Raw genomic sequence first — 13,478 nt, 5'->3', positions numbered from 1 at the left:
AGGAAGATCTGGATGACCTTGTAAACTGGAGTAAAAGTAATAGGATGAAATTTAATAGTGAAAAGTGCAAGGTCATGCATTTAGGGAGTAATCACAAGAATTTTGTTTATAAGTTGGGGACGCATCAGTTGGAAGTAACAGAGAAGAAGAAGGACCTCGGAGTGTTGGTTGATCACAGGATGACTATGAGTCGCCAATTTGATATGGCCGTGAAAAAAGCTAATGCGGTTTTGGGATGCATCAGGTGAGGTATTTCTAGTAGAGATAAGGAGGTATTAGTACCATTATACAAGGCACTGGTGAGACCTCATCTGGAATACTGTGTGCAGTTTTGGTCTCCCATGTTTAAGAAGGATGAATTCAAACTGGAACAGGTACAGAGAAGGGCTACTAGGATGATCCGAGGAACGGAAAACCTGTCTTATGAAGGGAGACTCAAAGAGCTCGGCTTGTTTAACCTAACCAAAAGAAGGCTGAGGGGAAATATGATTGCCCTCTATAAATACATCAGAGGGATAAATACCAGGGAGGGAGAGAAATTATTTAAGATCAGTACCAGTGTGGACACAAGAACAAATGGATATAAACTGGCCATCAGGAAGCTTAGACTTGAAATTAGATGAAGGTTTCTAAACATCAGAGGAGTGAAGTTCTGGAACAGTCTGCCAAGGGGAGTAGTGGAGGCAAAAGACATATCTGGCTTCAAGACTAAGCTTGATAAGTTTATGGAAGGGATAGTATGATGGAATTGCCTAATTTTGGCAATTAATTGATCTTTGACTATTAGCGGTAAATATGCCCAATGGCTTGTGATGGGGTGGGATCTGAGTTACTACAGAGAATTCTTTCCTGGGTGTCTGGCTGATGAGTCTTGCCTACATGCTCAGGGTTTAGCTGATCGCCATATTTGGGGTCAGGAAGGAATTTCCCCCCAGACAGATAGGCAGAGGCCCTGGGTTTTTTTTTTTTTTGCCTTCCTCTGTAGCGTGGGGCATGGGTCACTTGCTGGAGGATTCTCTGCACCTTGAAGTCTTTAAACCATGATTTGAACACTTCAGTGGCTCAGATATAGGTTAGGGCAGGGGTCGGCAATGTTTGGCACGCGGCTCGCCAGGGTAAGCACTCTGGCGGGCCGGGCCAGTTTATTTACCTGCTAACGCAGCAGGTTTGGCCAATCGCGGCACCCACTTGCTAGGGTTCGCCATCCCGGGCCAATGGGGGCGGCGAGAAGTGGCGCGAGAGAGGGATGTGCTGGCCGCGGCTTCCCACCGCCCCCATTGGCCCGGGACGGCGAACCGCGGTGAGTGGGGGCCGCAATCGGCGAACCTGCCACGTCAGCAGGTAAATAAACTGGCCCGGCCCGCCAGGCTGCTTTCCCTGCCGACCCATGGGTTAGGGGTTTGTTACAGGAGTGAGTGGGTGAAATTCTCTGGCCGGGGTTGTGCAGGAGGTCAGACTAGATGATCATAATGGTCCCTTCTGACCTTAAAGTCTATGATTCTATGATACTGTCACTCTCATCCTTCCTCTCCCACCCCTTTTTTGTGTGTTTATGACATCATTTGAAGAGACTCTCTCTATTGTGTTTCTGTGCAATGCCTAGCATACTTTGATAACACAATATTATATATGATATATATGACAATAATAACAATTATTAATTCTAGTTTTGCTGTACTGAGTTACTATTGAGAATTCAGCTATCCTTTTCTTCACAAAACGTGCAGTTTGCATATTTTAAGAACGTATATAAGGGTCAAAAATATGCTTGGGGCACAAATAAAGGACAAAATTGTAGTATGATTTTCTATATGAACATCCACTTCCCACTGACATCAAACAAACACTTATTTCAAAGGTTAGAATTTGATAATGTAATTATTGAAATCATAACTACGGAGCTAATAACGAATGAATGTTGTTGGTAATCTACTTCACTGAAATCAAAGACTGAAACCCTATGAGCTAAATTCTGCTGTTATCCATTTATTTTGTGTATAAACTGAATCATGTATTTGATATTGCTTTCATGGTGAAACTTTTGATATCATCTGAGATTGCAAAGCTCAATTTACCTGAACTATCAACAAATACTGATTCTCTGAGTATGCATATAATTTATTTATGTGCTGAATTCTTCTATAGCTGACTCTGCCACACTGTGCTGAACATTATTTAGCAAGAAGGCACTGAGGCAATGTCCCAGAAAATGTATGAGACAGTTCTTGTAAATTACTTACAGTGGGGTGAGAAACAAAAATTGAGTTCTACACACTTGGATTAATAAACTCTTTCTTGATTGGTGTTGGCTCCTTTCTCCATGCTTCAGTTAGGAGCTCAAATCTTCTGGAAAGATAAAAATAATTTTCCTTTGAAGTTATTCCTCTTTGCTCTACATTGTAGGCAACACTTTTCTCATATCTGTAGGTCTGTTCTGAGTAGAATCCTGGTGCCTTCACTTCTCTCTTCTGTGGATTTTTTTCTTAGTAAACTTTTTGTATAGCCTGTCTGTCTAACGGTACTGCCTTGATATTTATATTAAGTCTCTCAGCTTCTCCTCCAGACACACACAAGTGTATAGGTCAAATTATGTTCTCTATTACATAGGTGCAAATTTGGAGTGGCTATATTAATTTTAATGGAGTTACTCTGGACTTACAAATGTGTAGATAACTTACTTTCCAGACCAGAAGATTCCAATGAGGGGGTGTTGAATGGCCCATAGTGATCCTGGGAGACCCAGCGTACCCCTTACTCCCCGGGCTCATGAAGCCTTACACTGGAATCCTGGACAGCAGCAAGGAGTGCTTCAACAATAGGCTCAGCAGGTGCAGAATGACTATATAATGTGCATTTGTTGGATTAAAAGCTCACTGGCGCTGCCTTTATGGCAGGTTAGACCTAACTAAGGATATTATTCCCATGGTCATAGCAGCCTGCTGTGTGCTGCATAATGTTTGTGAGGTTAAGGGTGAAAAGTTTCCCCTGAGGTGGCGCATGGAGGCAGATCGCCTGGCAGCTAATTCCGAGCAGCCAAACACCAGGGCTACTAGAGGGGCAAAACTGGGGGCTATTTGAATCAGGTTTTGCGGAACCATTTTGATAATGAGCACCGGTAATATGTCTTTCTGTAAAGCATTCTGTCATGCTTTGTTATCTTGCCGCCTTGCATGAAAATGTTGATGATTGCTTCCTGTAGTCTGCAAATCTTCCAATTGCCACTGTGTATTAATTTCAGCAGCAACCACTGTGTGTAGCAGACAAATAAAGATTTATTATCTTTCAGAGAGTTTGTTTTTATTAAATACTAATTAACACATAAAAAGGTGTAAAGGGAGATAACAGTGAAGGGCAGCGTCCTGATGTAGGCTCTCATAGCTGTGTGCAACTCCAGCTATCATTTTGGAAGCTGTCCGAAGGGGTGGAGTGAATGAGGTACTGAGACAGGTCGGGAAGATGCAAGGAATGTGTGGAAGGAGTTTGGGGAGGGCATGACAAGCAGTTCTGTATCAGCTGCAGGGGTCGGGGGGGCAAGCATGCATGTGTTCTGCTTGAAGTGTAATTAGGGACTTCAACATCTCTGTTTTCTCCTGCATCACTTTTATCATCCGTTCCTGGCACATTACAATTTGCTCCTAGGTCTCCTTCTTGTCCTGCCTATTTTATAATTTTCAGTTACAGTCTGTCTTCACGCCTGTTGTTCTTGTTTTTCGGCATCTGAGGACTGGAGCACCTCTTGAAACATGTCCTTCTTGCTCCTCCTCGTTGCTTCCTTATCTGGTGGAGGTGCTCCACCGGTTTGTAGGAGGTTCCCCTGAAGGCCACATCTGCAGAAGCACAGGAAACAATAAACAGAAGCATGATTTTGAGTGCACTCAAAGCATCGGATCATTATAGTAAAATACACCTCTTTTAAAATAGGAACCAGTTTCTCATTGTCTTTTGTCAAGCACACAGCTCAACGAACAACCCAAACATGGTGAGTTCAGGACAGGGCTGGAGGGTCACTCAAGATGGGTCAAAAGGTCTAAGTGGCTTTCTAAGGGGATCACTGCAAGCAACTGGGCAAAATTGTAAATTCTGCCACCATTTTCCATGGGGTCATTGAAGCTGCTATCTCACCCCTCAGAATAAGCAAGGATGTAAGGGTGGACTCCTGCATGTGTGTGGCATCAGACCAGGTCCCTATGCTACATTTCTATGCGCCGCTTTGGTCCCTGCACAAGTGATTGCCGTGGAAAAGTTTCCTACAATGGGGGAAGGAACAAAGCAGCTCTGCCAAGGAACTTTTGCCAGAGAATTGGCAAGTACCTCCAGGAAAATTTCCTAGAGACATCTCTGGAGGATTTCTGTGAAATCTCGGTGTCCATTAACACACTTTTCCACAGGGCCCCTTCTGCGTAGCTGCATAGGGGAATGTGAAGCAGACGGAGATGCAAACACAGCTAGTCGTATACATTTCTATGTCTTAGCCCACTTCTAGAGTATAACAAAGCAAAGGACAGCTCTACCTCGTGTAACCGAGCAGCATCAACGCAAAAAGATCACTTACCAAAGCTTCCCTCTCCTGCATCATGACTTCTGGGACTGGCTTGAATACTCCTGGGTCAAGAAGAGGTCCTGGCTCGCCATGGCACCTGACAACCCTGTTGCCTGTCCCATCTCATCCTCCAGCTTGACTTCCTCATCCACCACTTTGTCCTCCGGGTTGAGTCCGCTGTCTACAGTCCCACTGAAGCATCAGCAGGGCTCTTGGCAGTGGAGGTGGGGTCGCTACCAAGGATGGCGTCCAGCTCCTTGTAGAAGCAGCAGGACTTTGGTGTAGCACCAGAGCCATGGTTTGCTCCCTTGCTTTCTGGTACCAGCCTCAGCTCCTTTAGATTCGCATGACACTGATGCATGTCCTGTTTGTAGCCCTTATCCAAGATGCCACAAGAAATCTGTCCATAGGTATCAAAGTTCCTACAGCTGGAGCAGAGCTGGGACTGCCCAGCCTCTTCTCCTCACAGATCCAACAACTCACATGTATTCCAAGCAGGACAGCGTTTGCTGCATGGAGCCACCATGGTCAGCTGGGAAAATGTGATGTCAGGGCTCCGTGCCAAGCAATCAGGAAATGGCCTTTAAAGGGAGGTGGGGTCAATGCCTGTGTACCTGGGTGCAGAGCAGTGGAATTCAAACCACAGCAATCAGAATGGGCATTGTGGGACATCTCCTGGAGGCCATTTTACAGTCACATAACCAAGCGCAGTGTCTACACTGACACTCTGTCGATATAACTTTGCTGCAAAAAGCTCTACGCATCTTGTCTAGGTGGTTTTATTTTGTTGGAAAAGCAGGAGAGTTTTGTTGGCAGCAGGAGCATTGTAGTGTGTACACCTCCACTGTTTTGTCGACAACAGCTGATTTTTGTCAACAAAACTCTGTAGTGTAGACAAGAACTTATAGTATGGTTCTGAGCTCCAGAGGAAACTCATGAGGAAATAAATAATTCTGTATTAAGTGCAAGGTTTCGATGGTGTGTAATAAATGAAGCACAGGGTCACATAATGAGTGATGAAATAAAAAGAAAATATTGAATAACCACTGCTTTGTCCTTCCTGTGCACAATAATTAAAAAGTGCATCAAAAATCCATATGCAGGAAGAAGATGGAGTAAGGTTGCATGCACAACCTTCATTCCATCATTTTGTAACTCTTGAGCATTTGATTTTGCAATCTTAACATCCTTTTAACATAGTTTTTGTTTGTTTGTCAGTATGTAATACCATATATAGAGGATGTGCAACCTGACTGAAGTCTTCTATGCACTGGTTTTTTTAGCATCCAGGTAGCTATGCTGGTGTAGCTGCATTGGTGCAGACCGCAGATTTGCAACTGCTGATTTATACCAGTACACCATATCTAATACTACATGCACCCACAATGATTCACCCACATTAGTGTAACTATAACAGTGGCTAAAAATCTCAGTGTTGGTAAGGCCTGAGTTATTGTGGCTGTAAAAACCTTAACGTCTGCATTTCCAGATTTTTAATTTATTTAAATTAAGCTACCATGACGATGCGTGATTATTAATTAATTATTATTATACTGGGTGGTGTAGGGCAAGAAAGAATTGCCAGTCACTGTACAATAATATGAAGCGCATGAGAGAGGGTGTAGTCCAAACCTCTGTTGTTGCTGCTGTTTGGCTGGAGACACTTGTCTGCATGGCTGTGATAGTAGGGGAAGAAGCACTTCTGTTTATACTGTATTGTCTGTATACTAAAAAGACCCCAGCTTAATGTTATGTATGAAATATAAGTGGCTAAGGGAAATCTATCTTCTCACTAAATTTCCCTGCTTAACAAAAAGAATACACCTACAATTCATTTTTCTAGCAGTGGCCATAATGTTACAGTCCTAGCCTAAAAGCAGCACCACAAAATAACTACATTTTAAAACTTCAGATAATCACCAATGTCTGCCTTTCACATTATTGGATATAAGGGACAAATAAGTGTTAGTATTCTGGCTGTTTTGCAGACCTGAGACTCCACAGAAAAACATCCTATTTAGAGCATGTAAAAAAAATGGACAAGCAAGGCCTTTTCCATTTCTGACATGTTTAACTGCATAACAGTAAGAGTTAGAACATTCCCACACTCATCACTGTGTACCAGGATCAGGCTTGTGGATAGTTCCACTGAAGTAAATGGGACTGCTTTCCTGAAAAGAAATACCCCTTTGTGTCAAGGTTACAGATCACATCTTTAGCAATCAGCATTATGCCTTTCATGAAAGGTTGTACACAAAGGACCCTGTAGCAGGGTGGTTACCCGCTCCTGCCCTGAGGGGTTTAAAACAGTCCTGGAGGAGGGCTGTGGAGGGGCAAGATGCCTGGGCTGATTGGGAGGAAGCAGGGTCAGCTGGGGCCACGCCCCAATCAGGGCCTAGCTGGCCCTATAAAGGCTTGAGCCAGGGTGCTCAAGGAGGTAGTCTCTCTCTGTGTTCAGAGAGAGAAGGGCCTGGCTGTAGGGTGCTTAACTAAGTACCTAGAGTGGAGCAGGGCTGGGGAAAGGCCAAGGGAGCCGGGGAGCTCTGGCCTAGGAAAGCTGCAGGCCTGGTAAGGCCTGTTAGGTACTGGGTTGCAGGGGACAGCCCATGGGTAGGCAGAGGCAGCAGGTCTGAACCCTTTTGCCTGTGATGAGTGGCTGATACTGCAGTCTGCCCCAGTGAATGGGGGCTAGAGGGAGACTGGGCAGTAGCCAAGACTGAGGTGAAGTGGGGATAGTAGGTGGGGGCTCCCTGGTGAGGGGAGGCCCTAAGACTGAGGGGTTACTGCCAGGGGGCAGCACCCCAGGTAAAAGGGCCCTGGGGTCCAGGGTGGGACACTGGCCTGCAGAGGGTGCTCTGGAGCTGGAACAAGCTAATTCCTGGAAGTCACCAGCAGGAGGCGCTGCTGGGTGAGTCCGCACTCCTCTACAGACCCAATAATATAAGGTATTCGACACCTTGATTCCCATTAACTTCTCTGAAAAATGAGTGCCTCTATGCCCTATAGGACTGGGCCAAAATTAATTCTGAATGAACAAACTTCAGAAAGGCACACTAGTTTTGTTTGCTAAGAAATCTGACTTTGAGATAAATATCTTTTAAAGTTCAGATGTTTATCCAAACTTTGGTCTAGAATTGATTTTCCAATACTTTCCAGTTGGCTCATAAATACTATGAGATCAGCATCTGTCTTTGTATTTTACTACTTCTGCTGGTACAAAAGGAAGTCAAGAAATGCAGAGGCACAAGAAAATGAGTAAAAAGAAAACCCAGTTAACTCAACATTTTAAAATTTCACAAATGGGTCTAGATTCATTTCAAGTCTTGAGCACGTCTTGGTTGCTTCTTATTTCTTCCTAACCATTATCCATTCCTTGTATAGATATTATCCACTATGACATGCACGTATCAAAACTATAATAAAACCTGACCATTGGCCCTAGCTTTGAGCAGTATAATACTTGGCATAAAAATCACGTCCTGACGTATGATGTGTACACTAGGATATCTTCCATTCCTACAACAGAACTGAAAGTTGAGATCAATTTTTATTATTTTTCCAGTTTAAATTACACCAGATGCACTTTACGCAAACTACAATTCTGCATCTGTGCTGCCAGTCATTAAAACATTTAAGATTGAATGAGCTTTAACTGTTAAGCAAACTAAGACAAAACTCAAATTTCAAAGCTCAGTTTGAGGAGACTGCTTCATACTCAGCTGCTATCTTTGTCTTATTTTTATTGGTGCTCAGCAAGAACACATTAACGTCAGTTCACACACTTGCCAGTTGTTCACAAAGTTTACTCACCCTCTGACCTTCTTTCCCTGGTGGACCTGGAGGACCTTCTAGCCCTGGCAAACCCTGAAAATACAAACATTCAAGAATGTAACATTTCAAGATGATCTTGGCTTAATTTGATTCAGCCTGTAACAAACCATACTTGTAACCAAAGGAAACTTAAAATGTTCATTACTGATAGAGATCACCTTATGTTCAGGACTACATTATGTTCACGTGTTTTAAAAAAAAAAGTAACAATTTTTATTGATGATCGTAATACCAGCATAACCATATTGTGCCATATGGATCAGAATAATTATTGGGTTTTGATGCAGTATTGTTTTAAATATAGTTATAAAAGGTTTAACTATGCTTTGTATCTGTACTACCATATATCTTGTAAAGCTAGCATGCCACATACAAATTAGCTGGCTTCATTAAACTAGGGGGTCACACACTCTGTAGCTTGTGTAGGCTGAGCTTACTGCACAGCAGAGGCTCCTTGCATTCCTCCATTCCCCTCCCCCATGAATTACCTGGGTGCCACTTTCCCATCCCACTCTACTTCAGGGACTCCCTGCAACTTCTCTCTGCCAAGAGTTCAGTGTGCCTCCCATTTCCCCTTCTCCCACACTAGGGTCCCCCATTTTTCCCCACATACCAATAGCTCTGATTGTATCCCCATTCCCACTTCCCTCATGCCCTTCATTTGCCCCTTTCCCCTCCATACCAGGGTTCCCCAATCTCCTCTCCACCATGGTGACACATTTTCTCAGGGTGCCCAGGATTCTGAGTCATGGTGGTAACCTGCTCCCTCAAGTAGAGAAGGACTTGCTGGTGCTAAACTGGGTGTCAGCGCCACGATACCCTCAATCTGTTAGCCATTCAAACAATCTCCTCAGGGCTCTGCCAGCCTTTACTTTGCCTTGCAGGATGACACTTGATGTACCCTAGTCTCCAAGCTCCTCTAAAGCATCCCCCTGTAATGTCTGGCTGACTTCATGTTGACTTCACATGTCTGTGTTCTTTATCAGCATTCAGTTCAAACTCAGAGGCCCATTGTGAAACATTAAATGCTTAATTTATATGCCAGTTAGCTAGATGGTCAAACATTCCTGATGTGAGAAAAAAACCTTTCTCTGCAGGTGACTCATACTTGATACAGAGGCTCAGGATATATTGTCAAGATATACACAACTTTTTAAATATCATTAGTACATACTTTCACAATGATAATAATGACCAGTGTGACACCAGCTTTTATCTGCTACCTTACAAGACCTATTTATGGATAAGTACCGTAAAAGCAGTGTCTTAGGTGAAGAGTTTGTCAGGCTTATTAGGAGTTGCTGACACGGAATTGTGAACCTTTTGCCAGCTGCAGGGCCGGCTCTAGGTTTTTTGCTGCCCCAAGCAAAAAAAATTTTGGCTGCCCCCCCCCCCCCACCAGCCCTGGGCGCCCTCTCTCTTCCCCCCCACCCCCAACTGCACCCTCCTGCCGCCCCAGCCCTGGATCACTGGTAACTCGCTCCCAGGGCAGGTAATTCAGCAGGAATTTTGGATGTGCACAGAACACAGACAGGATTGGTTCCCATATGGTTACAGAACTGCAGTAAAGTGGAACAATTTTCAGCTTGTGTGATTGAAGGATATCTGGATGCATATTATAAGACTGTCCTACATAAATGAGGAAAAGTTGAGGTGCCTTTATTATTCTTTTGTTCCATGCTTTGTTTCTATGGGGAATTTGCCAATGCAATATCAGTCTTCCTTTTAAACAAATAAAACTAAAACTAAAAAAAAAAAAAAAAAAAAAGCAATGGCTGTTGAAAATAGCAATTCCAGTCCTAATAACCACTAGGAAGCATTTCTTGCTCAATTTATTCTACTTTTTCTACAGCAAGTTACAGTGGATCAGTATATTTGATTTGGGAGAAATGAAGTAACAGCTGCCCAAATTGAGCTTGAGCACTCCTGAATTTTGAGGGTGTTCAAATCTGGAAGGCAGGTGCTGGATTCCCCTTCTGAATATTAGCTAAATCTGGAAAAGAAAAGTCAATTTCTGCTTCCATGGCTCAGAAGTGTAAATCCTCCTATGTGCCTGCTACTGTATCTAAAGCTGCCCAGTCTAGTAGAGCCTCCCCTCCCTTACTTTTCATTTTAAATTCTAGTGGGATCCACATACCTCCCTTGCTAGGCTTCAGACAGAGAGGTGCACTGTCCATTTAGTCCACCCAATTCTTTCTTTAGGGGAGAGCCCAGGGCTGGGGTGGCAGGAGGTGCAGGTGGGGGCCAGAGCTGGGGCGGCAGGGGGTGCGGGTGGGGGGGGGGGGGGGGGGGGGAGACGAGCCCAGGGCTGGGGTGGCAGGAGATGCGGGTGGGGGGAGAGCCCAGGGCTGGGGCAGCAGGAGGGTGCAGGTGGGGGCCAGAGCTGGGGCAGCAGGGGGTGTGGGCAGGGGAGAGTCCAGGCCTGGGGCAACACGAGGGTGCAGGGGAGTCCAGGGCTGGGGTGGGGGCGCAAAAAACCTAGAGCTGGCTCTGTCCCTACCATTCACAGCAAGCTGCAGCATGAGGTTTCAGTTCCACACTCCTTCCCCATCCCTTTCCTGTTAATTGTGGCCGAGGGAATGCTGGGAAATGTAATTCTTTCCCTGCTCCAGGGCTGGCTCTATAGGCAGGGAGCTAACCAAGGAACTACAGCTCCCAGGGCCCCCTGTTGGTTCTCAGCTCCCATGCTGGATTCTTGCACCCCTGCAAATTTGCCGCCCCAAGCACCTGCTTGCTTTGCTGGTGCCTAGAGCCGGCCCTGGCCAGCTGGCACCAATGGACCTCTGTGTCACACATGAGTTCTGACTGCCCCCCATTCCCAGGTTCCCATTATCTCCCATGTCAGTGTCTGTCAGCTTTTCCTATTCCTCTTTCTACCCCAGGCTAGGGTTTTGTGTACCCTCTTCCTCCACATCAGAGCCACCAGGAACTATGTTGCCTGCCCATTTCCCCCATACCAGTGTCCCTATTCTCCTCCAAAGCTAGGGACTATGAGCACACTGCCATTGCAACCTTATTTGTCTGGGTGAAAAATCATTCAGCATATCAGTATGTTAAACTCTACCAGGAGCATGGGCAGAGATTAGATTGAGTATTGTTATTCTGTAAGGTGTTAATGGGCACAATCAATCAGTTTGACCTACAGATGAATGCAGAGGTGCTTGAAGCTGTGGCTGTGCTAAACCAATGGCAGGGACTCCATGCGTCCCACATTCTACTCTCTCCCAACCTCCTCTTTCAATTTTCCAATTGCTCCCCAAATCAATAGGATTCTGGCCAGTGATGCCTATAACGTTCCCTGAAATATTGGAATTGATTTCATGCAGTGTTCAAAAGTTATCACATTACATACAGACCGACACCTTTGAGTACAGGGTCTTGCAAGCTCACCCAATAAATAGCAATACACCATGTCTCTGAAATCAAGTTTAGGCACTTTACCCTGATCTTATAACTGACTGTGCCCTGGTCGACCCTTGAGCCCACATTCAACCTCACTGTTGAGATCAAAATGAAGGGTTCTGGCTGTGCATAACAAGTCACAGGATTGGAGCCTTAGGTTTTTTATTTATTCAAGATAAACTCCCCTTTTGACTAGTTAAGAAGTAAGTGTTGAATCAAGTCATGTTTTTAGAAAACTATCCATTTCCAGAAAGTGAATTAAAACATGATCTGTAATTCAGGTGATAAAATTGAGAAAAGTAATGAGGTTTAAATTGCTACCTCCCAAACCTTAAAAAGGTGGCATCACTTTATAAAAATGAATTGTATGAATTCAGTTTTAAATAAAAATTAATCTGTTCAAGAGCTTTCCCATTTATATAATTTCTCCACTCTGAATCACAACAGCTGGGAGAACTCCTCAGACTTTATTAATTCACTACATGATATTCTGTCACTTTAATTTAAAATGTTAACAAGTTAATGTTTCAGACACTTTAAAATTGCTGCAAACTATATTCATGCTTCAAACAATTTCTAAATTTTCTATTAATGGTTGATGATGCATAGTTGTTCCCAAAGTCACAAATATAACCGTTAACTTGCTAGAAAATATTTGTGTATGTTAAAGTAAAAAATTTCGTGTGAACCAGAAATCATACAGCACTAACTGTAGTGAAGCTATGTAGTTTAAACACACACATGCATACTCTGTGAATGCCCCTCTACTTCAGAATTCACTCCTCCAGGTTGCTCTACAAATTTGCCCTGCACTGTTAATTTCCCAAGTACAATGCATAGATAGCTCATCTTTTTGAGGATACTATTGCTGGGAATTCAAGAGGTGGAAAGATTTTAGTTTGTGATTTTTTCTCCCCCTCCTGAATAGTGGTTGCACACAGGGGAGCAAGATGTTGCCTTGCTTTGTAATTATTTGATTACGAAATGTATTGTAAATTGATGGCAAGGGTACTTGGAACCTTGGAGAGGCATTTTTTTAAATGTTTGCTTGCAAAATTTAAAATAGATTCCTAAAACTAAAAATTAAGGTACCGTATGCAATGACTTTTCTAATCACTTCAGAAACTGAGTGGTTCATATTATTATGCCCTCATGAGAAAAGGACAGCTTAGAATATGACCTATAGTCTATCCATTAGCAGAAGTAATTCATTAAAATGAAAACACACAAAATATTTATTCATAAAGTAAAAAAATTAACTTTATGAAGGATTTTATGAAAAACATTACCTTCAAAGACTGCTGTTAGCCTTACAGACAAGTACAGTATTTGGTCTTCCTAAACCTTAGCCATTTTTTGTCTGTGCAGCTAACTCTCCACTGCATCCCCAAACTAAAAGAGCGTTGTGACTTGGTCAATAAGAAGGTAAGTTTCTTTAAAAATAAGAAACAACCATAACAAATATGACAGTGTATGAACCTCAGAAACTTATGTATTACATAAAAGGAAGCACTCAGCATTATGTACCTGTACAACAAAGTCTTAATGGAAAAAACATAACCACCTAACTGCACAACACAGTGACAACTAGTTTTGTAGCCAGCATTTTCTGTTCTAAATCTATTCTCATTCTTTTTCTTCTAATTTTAAAATATCACAATTACGGACAAAGAAACCGCTAAGGAGGTTTATATTCAAGGAAAAG

At 43.4% G+C, this 13,478-nt stretch overlaps 1 protein-coding gene across 3 annotated transcripts in view; it reads right to left on the bottom strand.

Moving 5' to 3' along the window:
- COL19A1 (collagen type XIX alpha 1 chain) overlaps nucleotides 1-13,478 on the bottom strand; it is a 323,634-nt gene that overhangs the window by 127,770 nt on the left and 182,386 nt on the right. For all 3 annotated transcript variants that reach the window (XM_042848857.2, XM_008178207.4, XM_042848856.2), the window contains exon 16: nucleotides 8,351-8,404. In XM_042848857.2, coding sequence (XP_042704791.2) covers nucleotides 8,351-8,404 — 54 coding nt within the window. The remainder of the gene's footprint in view (nucleotides 1-8,350; nucleotides 8,405-13,478) is intronic.

This window comes from Chrysemys picta, chromosome 3, assembly GCF_011386835.1.
Source record: "Chrysemys picta bellii isolate R12L10 chromosome 3, ASM1138683v2, whole genome shotgun sequence".
NCBI lineage: Eukaryota > Metazoa > Chordata > Testudines > Emydidae > Chrysemys > Chrysemys picta.
This window is presented reverse-complemented; position numbering and strand designations above follow the sequence as displayed.